The sequence below is a fragment of the Schistocerca gregaria genome, chromosome 3 (genome assembly GCF_023897955.1).
Source record: "Schistocerca gregaria isolate iqSchGreg1 chromosome 3, iqSchGreg1.2, whole genome shotgun sequence".
In the NCBI taxonomy this organism is placed as follows: Eukaryota; Metazoa; Arthropoda; class Insecta; order Orthoptera; family Acrididae; genus Schistocerca; species Schistocerca gregaria.
Window position 1 is genome coordinate 249799039 of NC_064922.1, and position 14567 is coordinate 249813605.

The window sequence follows — 14567 nt, forward strand, 5'->3', positions numbered from 1 at the left end:
CACACACAATACTTACATTCTGACAGCTGCCATCCTTTCCATGTCAAACACTCCCTCCGATACAGCCTGGCATTTGTTCGGATGAAAACTCTTCAAAGCAATACACACCAACACACCCCAGTCTTCACTGCATGTAATTACCCCACCAGCCTAATTAAAAAGCAGATTTCCCAGGCCTTCACATCCAATCCTGGTACTGCTGATCCTTCAAAAAAAACAACTTCAGAACACACCATTGGTGACTCAGTACTATCCTGGTATGGAATGTGTTAATCAGCTACTATGACAGGGCCTTGACTTCCTGAAATCATGTCTTGAAATGAGATCCATTCTGTCTGAAATTTTGCCCACTGCCCATAAATAGTTTTCTGTTGCCCTCCCAATCTCCATAATATTCTTGTCAGACCCTATGTTCCTTCTGCACCCATCTTCCAACCCTATGTATCCCACCCCTGTGGATGTTCTGCCGCAAGACTTGTTCTATGCACCCTCCTACCACCACCTACAGCAGTCCTTTTATACTATCAAAGGGAGAGCCACCTGTGAAACAACACACATCATACCAGCTGTTATGTAAACATTGTTTGACCTTCTACATCGGCATGACTACCACCAAATTATCAATTAGGATAAACAAGCATAAGCAGAGGGTTTATACTGGCAACTTGCAATATCCTGTTGCAAGGCATGCTCTACAACATGACAATCATGACCTCAGTGCATGCTTCACCACAAATACTCTCTGGAGTCTTCCCCCAGACGCCAGTTTCTCAGAACTCCACAGGTGGGAACTAGCACTACAACATGTCCTTGTTTCTTACCACCAACCTGGCCTTAATTTATGTTAATTTCTTCCATCTCAGCATTTCTTCACAGTAATTACTATCTGCTTCTTTCTGTTTTAGTTTTCTACATCTTTCATTGTCTTACCTGTCTATTTCCCCCCCCCCCCCCCCTCTCTCTTTTGTACAATGCACTTAACTTTTCACTATTATTAACTGATGCATGATGTTTAAGCAGAAATCTCTGTTGCATATTACCCTGTCTGCCACCTCTAAGCTCTCAGGTTTTCAAATCTCATCCAATGCAGTCCCCAAGACTCAGTCTTTCCTTCTCATCCCGGGCAGTAAGTGTTATCTGACCTGCAGTTCTGGGTGACTTTCTTGAAATCTACCTCTTTTCCTAGACCTCTCCTGTTGTTTTCCTTCACCCCTCTTCCTTCCCCTTCAACACTTCTATTGGAAGAAGCAGCCACTGTCTCTGAAACCTTGCCAATCACAACCATCTGTTATATGTATGTTCTGCTACCACTTGTTGAATAAATTTTTTTCTATCCAGTTAAATTATTTTGAAGTATAAACTAGGACATCTATGGATTGACTGCAGATCATGTGGACAGGCAGTCTTGTGAACTATTTTTGGACATGTTTTCTGAAAATTGTGTTGAGCAGATGGTTTGACAGTCCACATGCAATGGAAGTATTTATAGACCTTATAGCCACAAACATGTCAGACATCATTGGTGTCAGTATAGAGACAGGAATATTATCTTAGTGGTAAAGGTTACTAATGTTGATAAATCCATCAAGAAAGCTAAGAGAATTTTTGCTGAAAAATGCAGATAAGCAGCTGTTGGTTTCCCATTTAGGCAATGTACAGAGATCAGTTAGTTCCACTATGATGGAAATAGAGAAATTGTGGACAAAGTTTAAATGAATTATAAACTGCACTATGGAGAAAAGTGTGCTGAGTAAGTGGATTAAGGATGAGAAAGGCCCACTATGGTTTAATAACAAAACTGGAAATTGCTAGGAAACAGAGACTGTTGGACTCCTGGATCAAAAAAGAATGTGCAAATGATCCAAAGTTAGTGGAAATTCACGTATCTGTAAAAAGATCGATGTATGAATCGTACAACTACCACTGTTATACCTTAGTAAAAAAATCTTGCTGAGAACCTGAGAAAATTCTAATCCTACATAAAATTGACAATTGTGTTAAAGACTCCTTCACTTGGTGACCAATACAGTGTGGCAATAGAAGACAACAAAAGGAAAGCTGAAATTTTAAATGTTGTGTTTAAGATATCATTCACACAGGAAGATCATACAAACATCCAATTCTCTCTCACATAGACTCTTGTATGGAAGACATAGTAATAGGCATCACTGGCATACAGAAGCACCCATGAAGAATTGAAAACAAGTCAGTCACAAAATCTTGGTAGTATCCCAACTCAGTTTTGCAGAGAACACCTTATGGTAAGTATCTCTTGCTTGCATTTATTGCAAATCTCTCTCCAAGCACAAAGTCTCAAGTGACTAGAAAGAAGAGCAGGTGATTCATGCATACAGGGTGAAACACTAACTATTGCTACCTAGAATAACTCCGAAAGCATGATAGGAGCTGAAAAGTTTGTGGGACAAAATTTTCATAGGACAACAGAGGCCATAATATGACATTAGTTTTCTGTTGCTAGGTGGGATCTCTTCAGAAAATGAAGGTAAACTTTGTTTTTTTTTTAAATGGGATGCTATAGTTAGGTACTTATTTTCCGATAGCAGCTATTGAGATGAATTCAATGATGTGTAACAGTAAGATCTTTGTAGGTCAACGAAGGTCACAGAGGTGGCATGAACCTCGATTTACAGAAGGTGTTTGAAGTGATTACCATTGGTATCAATGCAGTACTGCCGCCTCTTATCATGGATTAAGTGGTATTCCTTATCACTTCGCCTCTTATTGAAGCACATGCTCTGACAGTCCTCTCCCGTATATTGTGCAAATAGTAACTATTTGCCAAATACGGTGTATCCATCTAATGTGCCATTGACATGTATACACCACTTAACAGTTTCACAATACAACACTAATAAATGGTAAGACTAGTAGCATTGAATCAATTGAATGTGAATGATGTATTCCTTCCGTTGTTGTTGTTGTTCTTGTTGTTGTTGTTGTTGTTGTTGTTGTTCTTGTTGTCTTCAGTACAGAGACTGGTTTGATGCAGCTCTAGATGCTACTCTATCCTCTGCAAGCTGCTTCATCTCCCAGTACCTCCTGCAACCTATATCCTTCTGAATCTGCTTAGTGTATTCATCTCTTGGTCTCCCTCTACGATTTTTACCCTCCACGCTGCCCTCCAATACTAAATTGGTGATCTCTTGATGCCTCAGGACATGTCCTGCCAACCGATCCCATCTTGTAGTCAAGTTGTGCCACAAATTTATCTTCTCCCCAATTCTATTCAATACCTTCTCATTAGTTATGTGATCTACCCATCTAATCTTCAGAATTCTTCTGTAGCACCATGTTTCAAAAGCTTCTAGTTTCTTCTTGTCCAAACTATTTATCATCCATGCTTCACTTCCATACATGGCTACACTCCAGTCAAATAATTTCAGAAACGGCTTCCTGACACTTAAATCTATACTCGATGTTAACAAATTTCTCTTCTTCAGAAATGCTTTCCTTGCCATTGCCAGTCTACATTTTATATCCTCTCTACTTCGACCATCATCAGTTATTTTGCTCCCCAAATAGCAAAACTCCTTTACTACTTTAATTGTCTCATTTCCTAATCTAATTCCCTCATCATCACCCGAGTTAATTTGACTACATTCCATTATCCTCATTTTGCTTTTGTTGATGTTCATCTTATATCCTCCTTTCAAAACACCATCCATTCCATTCATTCACCTGCTCTTCCATGTCCTTTGCTGTCTCTGAGAGAATTAAAATGTCATAAGCAAGCCTCAAAGTTTTTATTTCTTCTCCATGGATTTTAATACCTACTCCAAATTTTTCTTTTGTTTCCTTTACTCCTTGCTCAATATACAGATTGAATAACATCAGGGATAGGCTACAACCCTGTCTCACTCCCTTACCAATCACTGCTTCCCTTTCATGCCCCTCAACTCTTATAACTGCTACCTGATTTCTGTACAAATTTTAAATAGTCTTTTGCTCCCTGTATTTTTAAATTTTCTAACCTACCTGCCCGATTAAGGGATATGACATTCCATGTTCCAATCTGTAGAATGCCAGTTTTCTTTCTCCTATTCAAACTTCAATGTAAATAGCTTTGTAGTATTCTTTTGGGGTTTTGAAAGTGTATGGTGAGCTGTCTTCATTGTTTTCATACTTCTTTGGTATACTTCAGTTCTGAGGAAGCAAAAGATCATCAACTTCTGAAGGTTTCACTTTTAAACACAATCCCCAAAACTATCATGCTTTTCATTCAATATACAAATATATAAATCAAACCCTCATATATTTTTTCCAAATCAGCAACACTTAGATGAGGACATTGAATGTTTTCATTGACATCCTCTACTGTGTTCATTGCATGGCAATAAAGACATAAGAAGAAATAAGTCTTGAATTGTAACATTGACTCAATGTGTCCTGCACATATGTAACCTGCCTCTGTTTTGTCCTCTGCAGAAAATGTTTCACAAATCTCTAGAAGTTCTTTAAAGTTTTTCAATATTCTCAAGAAGCTCACATAGTCCATCGAGTCAGGCAAAGGGGTTGTAGACCAGCTTGGTCATTGGTGCTCACACAGTGCATACTTATGAAAAGTTTCATCCTTTTGTTGGCTCCCCTTATGGTGTTTTTTAAGTCCTTGGCTAAAGCCATAATATCCCTCATAAACATAAGATAGTGGAGACAGTCTACAACTGTCAAGTCTAAACTGTGAGCAGAGCAGTGCAGTGCACATAATGTGCTTTTGGTTGTACATCCAAAATTAACTTTTTTTAGTCGTTTGAACTTACCTCTCATATTCAAGGCACCATCATAGACTGTCCTCTTAAGTTATCCATTGACAAATCAGGATGAGCAAATATGTCTTTTAAAATACTAAGCAGAGTTTGTGGTTCAGTACTGGGGGTCTTGTATAAACCAATGAAGTCTCCATTATGATTAAGAAATCATTGACAGCATGAATACAAAGTAACACGTGTTTGTGAATCAAAGAATCACTTGTTTTGTCAACATAATAGAAAAATGTTCAGTCTTCTTGGTTGAAGCCAATACCTTTCTCGACACAGAGTTTCCTAGTAGATCAAAGATCTTGTTTTGAATATTGTGGGACATCCACTTATACCCTGAATGCCCTAACTAATCTTTAAACTCAGGTACGTCATTCTTTTGGAGTTCCGACAATTGAAAAAAAATTGAGTTTACATCTTCATGCCGTCTAATTGATAGTCCTTGTTGGCATAGAAATTGCACAATACTTAAAATTGTCTCAAGAGCTAAACAACCTTTCTTCATATCACTATCTAACTGTTCACTCAATTGGGACACCACACTTTAGTTAGTGATAGAATTTAGTTTCAGAACACCTTCTTTATGTGTAAACATATTTTCATGAAGATGGATTTTTTTCAGAGCCTTTTTCCAGTTAGAAAACCCTACAGAAGTAAATGCATCTTCTTTTTCTTAAGAAAACTGTAATAGATTTTTAGCATCTGCCTGTTTGCAGATTTTGCAAAAAAACTTTTTCAGTAGATGATTCATATTCTAGCCATGTATACTTTATCAACCAAGACTTCTGAAATGATTTTCCCTTACTGGATTGTCCAGGTTTCAGCTGTGAATGGATCTCACCTCAAGGTGATGAAGCAATTGATGACAACAACTGCTGGGTGTTGACTTGCAGTCTCATCAACTTCCAAGCACACCTCTTTGGTAACAAATTTATCCATTGCAAACTTAATTCATAATGCACTAAGAGACTAAAGTAAATGATTAAAATGTAGTTATATAAAATAGTCCACTAGACACTAAACTTAGAACACTAAACACATCTGCAGCATGCACTGAACGAAACTATCCACACTGAATGACTGTGACAACAGGGTGGCTAATTATATAGCAGTGGCATCATAATGTCTCAAAGTGTCAAGGCAACGTGAGGTGGAGGGTTCCAGGTGCTTCTGCTCCAGTCCTTTTGATGTCACCGTGGCAGTAGTGCTGGCCCTCAGCACCAGACTTTACCCAAAGGTTCACATACTGAGACAAATTGTAAGTGTGCCCGCAGCACTGTAACACTATCATGATTCACGCCAATCATTTTCAGTTAACCTGCTTACTAACATAATAATTATTTGTTTTAATATATTACTGAATATATTTTAAAAAGTAACTATCATCGAACAAGGAAAATAAAAACTTCCAACATAATTTTATGATTTTACATAGCATAATATAACCAATAATTTTCTTGTTCAAATAACTTAGAGGTTTGCTACCAGGTGACATTGCTGATCACCACTGATATTTTGACAGGAGCACACCCTGCCATTCTCAAGGCACAACTGCAATGAGGAAGGAAAGTGCAAGGGAATTTAATACCTCGGTTCACAGAGGAAAAATAAGGAAGATACCACACATGGAACAAGTAACCATAGGGTCAACACACAACCAAAGATAAGCAACATCAGAAATATCAATAGTGACTATTAATCAACAGGTGAGGTAGCACTAGGCACTAATTCTGTACCTCTGTTTTTCAGATCCAGATTCCAAGCAGCATTTAAACAAAATCCACCATCTCTGTTTATAAGGTTGCTTGATAGTTTGATTTCAACAGCTTCCTTAATAACACTATCCCAATAGATGATTGTGCAATCCAGAATCTCTTTGTTATTGTATTCCATAGGATGACCAGTGTCAAGGCAACGTCCTGCTTATGTTCAATACACCTGTCATCCACAGTTCTGATTGTCTGACCACTATATGACATGCCACAACTGCAAGGAATACGATATACACCAGCATTACGCAAACCAAGATCATCTTTTACGGATGCGTCACACACGCTTACAACAGCTGAGCAAATCCACTATTGCAGAACATTGCCTTGACACCTGTCATCCTATGGAATACAACATGGAGATTCTGGCTTGCACATCCAGCTTTGGGATAGTGTTATTAAGGAAGCTGTTGAAATGAAACTATCAAGTAACCTTATAAACAGAGATGGTAGATTTTGTTTAAATGCTGCTTGGAATCAAGTTCTGTCTCTCATCAAAAAACAGAGGTACACAATTAGTCCTACCTCACCTGTTGATTAATAGTCACTATTGATATTTCTGATGTTGGTTATCTTTGGTTGTGTGTTGACTCTGCGGTTACTTGTTTGGCGTGTAGTATCTGCCTTTTTTTTACCTCTGTGAACGGAGGTATTAAATTCCTTTGCACACTGCTTCCTCCTCGCAGTTGTGCCTTGAGAATGGTTGGGTGTGCTTCTGTCGAAATGTCAGCAGTAGTCAACGACATCACCCGGCAGCCAACCCGTAAGTTATTTGAACATTCAATTCGCCAGGAAAAGTTAAGGTCTCACAATGATTTTCTTAAATTATTGGGGGGCTTCACCCCCACAAACGAATTTTTGAGGGGGCTCATGTCCCCTCAGGCACCAGGGAGGTGGTACCTGTGCCCATATAAGTGACTCAAAGACTTCTTAACTAACAGAACCCAATATGGTGTCCTCAACAGCAAGAGACGAGGGTACCATCAGGAGTGGCCCAGGGAGTGTGGGATAGAATCAATCTTTTTCTCTATAAATGATCCAATGGGTGGTGGTGGTGGTGGTGGTGGTGGTGGTGGTGGTGGTGGTGGTGGTGGTGGTGACGACGACGACGGGTTTTCGGGATGCTCAACTGCATGGTCATCCTCTCCCGTACACATTCCCAGTCTGTACACAGTCTAATCTAGCCACTTTCATGAATGATGATGTAATGATGAGAACAACACAAACACCCAGTCCCCAGGCAGAGAAAATCCCCAACCTGGTCAGGAACTGAACCCAGGACCTATGATCTAAAGATAGCAACACTAGCCACTAGACCATGAGCTGCGGACTGATCTGATGGAGAGTGTGACCAGCAATCCATGGTTTTTGCTGATGATGCTGAGGTTTATGGGAAGGAGTTATTGTTGAATGACTGCAGGAGGACACAAGATGACTTAGAATTTCTGTTTGGTATGATGGATGGCAGTTTGCTCCAAATGTAGAGTAATATACATTAATGTTGGAGAAACAATTTTGTAATGTTCAAATACAGCATTAGTAGTGTGCTGCATGACACAGTCACATCAATTGAATATATAGTTATAACATTATAAAGGTGAAAAACCTGGCAGATACAGTCATCCAGTACATTCCACTCCAATCCCATCATAGCCTTGTTCTATCCATCAAGGCAGGGAAGCCTGTCAAACCACTCATGTCATATATCATCTCTGCTGCAGTTTCTGAGCAGAATTTTATATTGACTGAACTACCAATAAGCTGTCTATCCAAATGAAATTTTAACCAGTTCAAGGGACTCATTCTGACAGGCCACTCTGTTTCAGCTGGCCATCGTGTCTTCCTCTGCTCTTGATGTCATTTGGATGCTGTATGGAGAGACAGGGGTCAGCACAACACTCACTCTTTGAGCACCTACCTCTCACCCAATTATCTCCTCAACTGGCATCACAAAACTGAGACTAGCTCACTGCAATACTCTGCCAAAGAAAAATCCTTGGCAGTAACAGGAACTGAACACGGGTCCTCCGCAATGCACTCAGACATGCATGCTGAACACTTAAGATGTGGATGTGCATCTGATTGCATAGTCACCACCAAATGGTGGCCAAGAGCAGTATTAACCACCCAATGATGGAACACGCTGTTCAGCACAGAATGCTCCACTCGAATGGCTACTTCTTAGTCTTTACACTGACGTGACAAAAGTCGTGGGATACCTCCTAATACCGTGTCAGATCTCTTTTCACTTGGCGTAGTGCAGAAACTAAATATGATATCAAGTCCACAATTTGTTGAAAGTTCTCTGCAGAAATATTGATCCATGCTGTGTCTAGCTATCTGTAACTGCGAAAGTGTTGGCAGTGCAGCATTTTGTGCACGAACTGGCCTCTCAATTCTGTCACGTTTGGTGATCTGGGTGGACAAATTGCTTGCTTGAATTGTCCAGAATGCTCTTCAGATCAATCATGGACAATTGTGGCCTAGTGTCATGGCACTTTGTCATCCATAGAAATTCCATTGTTTGGGAAAATGAAATCCATGAATGGCTGCAAATGGTCTCAAAGTAGCTGAACATAACAATTTCCAATCAATGATCAGTTCAGTTGGACCAGACCTACCAGTCCATTCCATGTAAACACAGCTCACACCACTATGAAGCCACCACCACACTTGAATCCTATCATCAGCCCTTACCAACTGAAATAGGGATTCATCTGACTGGGCTATGGTATTCTTGTCACCTAGGGTCCAACCGATATGGTAACGAGTCCAGAAGAGGCACTGGAGACAATGTTGTGCAAATAGGAAAGGCACTCACTCTAGTTGTCTGCTGCCATAGTCCATTAACACCAGATTCACCACACTGTCCTAATGCATACATTAACTGAATGTCCAACACTGATTTCTGTGGTTACTTCGTGCAGTGTTACTTATCTGTTAGCACTAACAACTCTACTCAAATGCCACTGCTCTTGGTCATTAAGTGAAGGGCTCTGGCTATTGTGTTGCCCATGGTGAGGGGTAATGCCTGAAATATGGTATTCTCAGCACATTTTGACACTGAGGATCTTGGAATATTGAATTCCCTAATGATTTCTGAAACGGAATGTCCCATGCATCTATCTCCAACTACCATGCCACATTTAAAACTTGTTAATTCCAGTTATGCAGTCAATCATTTGGATACCTTTTCACATGAATAAAATGAGTAAAAATGACAGCTCCATCACTGCACTGCCCTTTTATACCTTGTGTACACGTTACTATCAACATTTGTTTATGTGCATGTCACAATCCCATGGCTTTTGTCACCTCAATGTATATTACTTTAAATTAGTTATATTGCCAAATGGGTCCTTTCCATCCTATATATCACACCATTCATATTGTGTTATTGGTTCAAGTCTTACATCCATTTTACCTCTGTCTTATTGTCCAGCTGCATAATCCCCTGTGTCTTCAATCTCACATTTCTTATGCACACGATTTACCAGCCCTAACAGTGTGGTCATGTACGACTTTTCTGCCACACAGTAGCACCAGCAGGAGCTTCTTCAGCTAAAGTGGCTGTTATCCACCTACACACCCAACCATTGGATTACAGATCAACATTATTTAAATAGCAAGTTACTGCATTTTTTGTCCAAATTTATCCGGTCCTGCTCATCATTTTGCTCCTACCATCATTACACCTCTGGAACTTATTATCATGTGTGTGACAATTGCAAATACTTGAACAAATATCTTCATAACACTTGTCCCACACTGTGCTCCTTCCCTTACTCACTGGATGGGATGCAAAGGAAAGACTTCTTTCCTTCTCATACCATCCAATAAGTCTTCCCTGACCCAGAGTTCTGGGTGACTTTTCTGAACTGTGCCCCTTTCCCTAAACCTCTCCAGTCATTTTCTTTCACCCTTCTTCCCTACCTTTCAACTCTTCTGCCAGAAGAAGGAGCCACTGGCTCCAAAAGTTTGTAGAAATTAAACCATTGTGTGTGTGTGTGTGTGTGTGTGTGTGTGTGTGTTTTCCCCTGCCACCACTTGGTGAGTAGATTTTTTTCTATTCATTTACATTGTATAACGAAATTAATTTGTTATACAGTTAGCTTACCTGACACAGAAACAAAAGCAAGTCCCTCAGCACTATTACCATCTGAGCTATTTGCAGACAGATGCCACATCTCAAAAGTGCCTGTTGGTGAAAGGCCATGGAGACAGACTCCACAGTCTCCAGACTCTAGTCCTATTCCACAATACTCTGCCCGTACATCAGCATCAACTTGGAAATGCTGATTTGGTTGAAGATCCACAGTATTCCCACTGGGTGTTATGAGATCACATTTATTTACACTTTCCATACAGTGTAATAGTTTTAGTACCACCACATTCCCCTCTACACTTTCTAGGTAGCTGGGAAAAATTCCTGTACTGAAATCTGAAATAACACATATTCCGCAATAAATTATTGACATGTTTTGGAAACAAAGTTTTCTGGATTAACAGCAACAAAAACAAAACAGTCAGATTTATAGTGATGAATGGTTTGTACAAATGTGTCATGGTCCTGCTACAAGATTCATTAATTACCAATATAAATTTTTTGAAAAATCATGAATTTTTATGTAAATATAATTAAATATTGTGATTATGTCTAGAGTATATACACTCCTGGAAATGGAAAAAAGAACACATTGACACCGGTGTGTCAGACCCACCATACTTGCTCCGGACACTGCGAGAGGGCTGTACAAGCAATGATCACACGCACGGCACAGCGGACACACCAGGAACCGCGGTGTTGGCCGTCGAATGGCGCTAGCTGCACAGCATTTGTGCACCGCCGCCGTCAGTGTCAGCCAGTTTGCCGTGGCATACGGAGCTCCATCGCGGTCTTTAACACTGGTAGCATGTCGCGACAGCGTGGACGTGAACCGTATGTGCAGTTGACGGACTTTGAGCAAGGGCGTATAGTGGGCATGCGGGAGGCCGGGTGGACGTACCGCCGAAATGCTCAACACGTGGGGCGTGAGGTCTCCACAGTACATCAATGTTGTCGCCAGTGGGCAGCGGAAGGTGCACGTGCCCGTCGACCTGGGACTGGACCGCAGCGACGCACGGATGCACACCAAGACCGTAGGATCCTACGCAGTGCCGTAGGGGACCGCACTGCCACTTCCCAGCAAATTAGGGACACTGTTGCTCCTGGGGTATCGGCGAGGACCATTCGCAACCGTCTCCATGAAGCTGGGCTACGGTCCCGCACACCGTTAGGCCATCTTCCGCTCACGCCCCAACATCGTGCAGCCCGCCTCCAGTGGTGTCGCGACAGGCGTGAATGGAGGGACGAATGGAGACGTGTCGTCTTCAGCCATGAGAGTCGCTTCTGCCTTGGTGCCAATGATGGTCGTATGCGTGTTTGGCACCGTGCAGGTGAGCGCCACAATCAGGACTGCATACGACCGAGGCACACAGGGCCAACACTCGGCATCATGGTGTGGGGAGCAATCTCCTACACTGGCCGCACACCTCTGCTGATCGTCGAGGGGACACTGAATAGTGCACAGTACATCCAAACCGTCATCGAACCCATCGTTCTACCATTCCTAGACCGGCAAGGGAACTTGCTGTTCCAACAGGACAATGCACGTCCGCATGTATCCCGTGCCACCCAACGTCCTCTAGAAGATGTAAGTCAACTACCCTGGCCAGCAAGATCTCCGGATCTGTCCCCCATTGAGCATGTTTGGGACTGGATGAAGCGTCGTCTCATGTGGTCTGCACGTCCAGCACGAACGCTGGTCCAACTGAGGCGCCAGGTGGAAATGGCATGGCAAGCCGTTCCACAGGACTACATCCAGCATCTCTACGATCGTCTCCATGGGAGAATAGCAGCCTGCATTGCTGCGAAAGGGGGATATACACTGTACTAGTGCCGACATTGTGCATGCTCTGTTGCCTGTGTTTATGTGCCTGTGGTTCTGTCAGTGTGATCATGTGATGTATCTGACCCCAGGAATGTGTCAATAAAGTTTCCCCTTCCTGGGACAATGAATTCACGGTGTTCTTATTTCAATTTCCAGCAGTGTAGTTAGTTGCCATGTAATACAACTGTACATATGTAACTTACTATTATGTAAATTGCATCTTATTGACACCAAAACTATGCCGTGAATAAAGGTCAGAACACAGCTTTGATTTTCATCCCTTAGGTAAAGAAGTTAGTTCAAGTCAAGTTTCAGTCAGTAAAGAATATTCAATGCAGTGTTCATAATATTGCTGAGGAACATTTACAGCATGAAATACAGTTTGCTTTATCACATCTGTAGCATCATTTAACTGTGGTGAAGCTTAAGATTTGAAGACAACGAATTTACCACAATTTTGTTTGTATAATATTGATGGTGTGGTATGTTATGGACAACACTATTTGCACAATTATTACATGCATTGCTGATGTGTAGATACTTTGAATATACTTTTGGGAATTTTCTTTGGCTGTAATTGACCAGTATTTCAGTATCATCAAGAATGACATTTAGTAAGCATCTGTAACCTTCTTTCAGTGACAAATTTATTGCTGATAAGCCATTCCAATGCAGTAGATGAAGTAAATCTCCAGTATCTTTTCCACAGACCAAATAAATCTTCTTCTTACCAAATTTTCTTATTGTAGTCTCAAAAGGTTCCGAAAACATTTTCAAACAGATTTGTTTAATTCAGCACATCCTGACATTCTCCTATTATTACTTGTTTGGAAATCATCTTTTCTTTCAACTTTTTCTTACTTTATACCCATAACATCTTTTGGTTTTTGCACAAGAAACTTTGTCAAGAAAATTCCACTTCCATCTTTCAGATGCAGAACTTAGTGCTTAATATTTTATAGCTTGTCATTCTTAAATAAATTCCCCCATACCTCATTTATGATTTCTTTTCTGATCAGTTTGTTTCTGCTTAGCTTTGTAGATGTTTTTACTCCATCTCTCATGATTCTATGGACAGCTGAAATCTGATTTAGTTTAAGATCATCACAGATTGTGCAATTTCTTATTATTTGACACACAATATTCAGTTCAGTTTTAGTTACATTTGGTCCATGCAAAGTCAATTTTCTTTTTATTTTGTTTTGCAAGAACAGATACGTTTTTCTCATTAGGGGCTTTTACACCTCAATACGACTTCTGCCTCCTCCTCCCCATCTCCTCCACCCCCCACCCCCCATCTTCCCCCTGTCCCCACCCCCCTACCTATGGACATAGTTACAGTGGGGTGGCTTTATTTATTTATTTATTTATTTATTTACTTACTTACTTATTTACTTATTTACATGTCAAGTTAGGACCCGATTGAGGAGCCAATCTCCAAGATCATGGAACGTGTCAGTACATGAAATTACAACACAAAAGTAATAACAGATAAAAATAAAATGTTTATGAACCCAGAAGTAGTCAAGCCATAAGTTTAAGTAAACACAACCAACAATATAACAGAGTCAGCTCAAGTTTTCAAGGAACTCCTCAGCAGAATAAGAAGGTGTGACCAATGAGGAAACACTTTAGTTTTAATTTGAAAGCACATGGATTACTATTAAGATTTTTGAATCCTTGTTATAACTTCTTAAAAATGGCTGCAGCAGTATACTGCATACCTTCCTCCTCAAGAGTTGCAGGTTGGATTTCTGCCAAGTATTATGTGAGTGAAAGCTGCATATTCTTCGGAATAAGCTGATATTGTCAACAAGGAATGAAAGTAAGAATATATATATTGAGAGGCCAATGTCAAAATGCCAAGACTAGTGAACAGGGGTCAATAAGAGGTTCATGAACTTACACCACTTATTGCCCAAACCACTCGTTTCTGAGAAACAAATGTCCTTTTAGAATGGGAAGAGTTACCCCAAAATATTATACCATATGACATAAGTGAATGAAAATAAGCAAAGTAGACAAATTTTCACTTACTTCAGACACTGTTTGAATAATAAAAATGGCAGCATTAAGACTGAATAACATCCTGA

General features: G+C 40.5%; 1 protein-coding gene across 2 annotated transcripts in view; it reads right to left on the reverse strand.

The window, feature by feature from the left end:
• LOC126353808 (uncharacterized) overlaps positions 1-14567 on the reverse strand; it is a 341733-nt gene that overhangs the window by 59877 nt on the left and 267289 nt on the right. For both annotated transcript variants that reach the window (XM_050002905.1, XM_050002906.1), the window contains one exon: positions 10662-10985. In XM_050002905.1, the coding sequence (XP_049858862.1) occupies positions 10662-10985 (324 nt within the window). The remainder of the gene's footprint in view (positions 1-10661; positions 10986-14567) is intronic.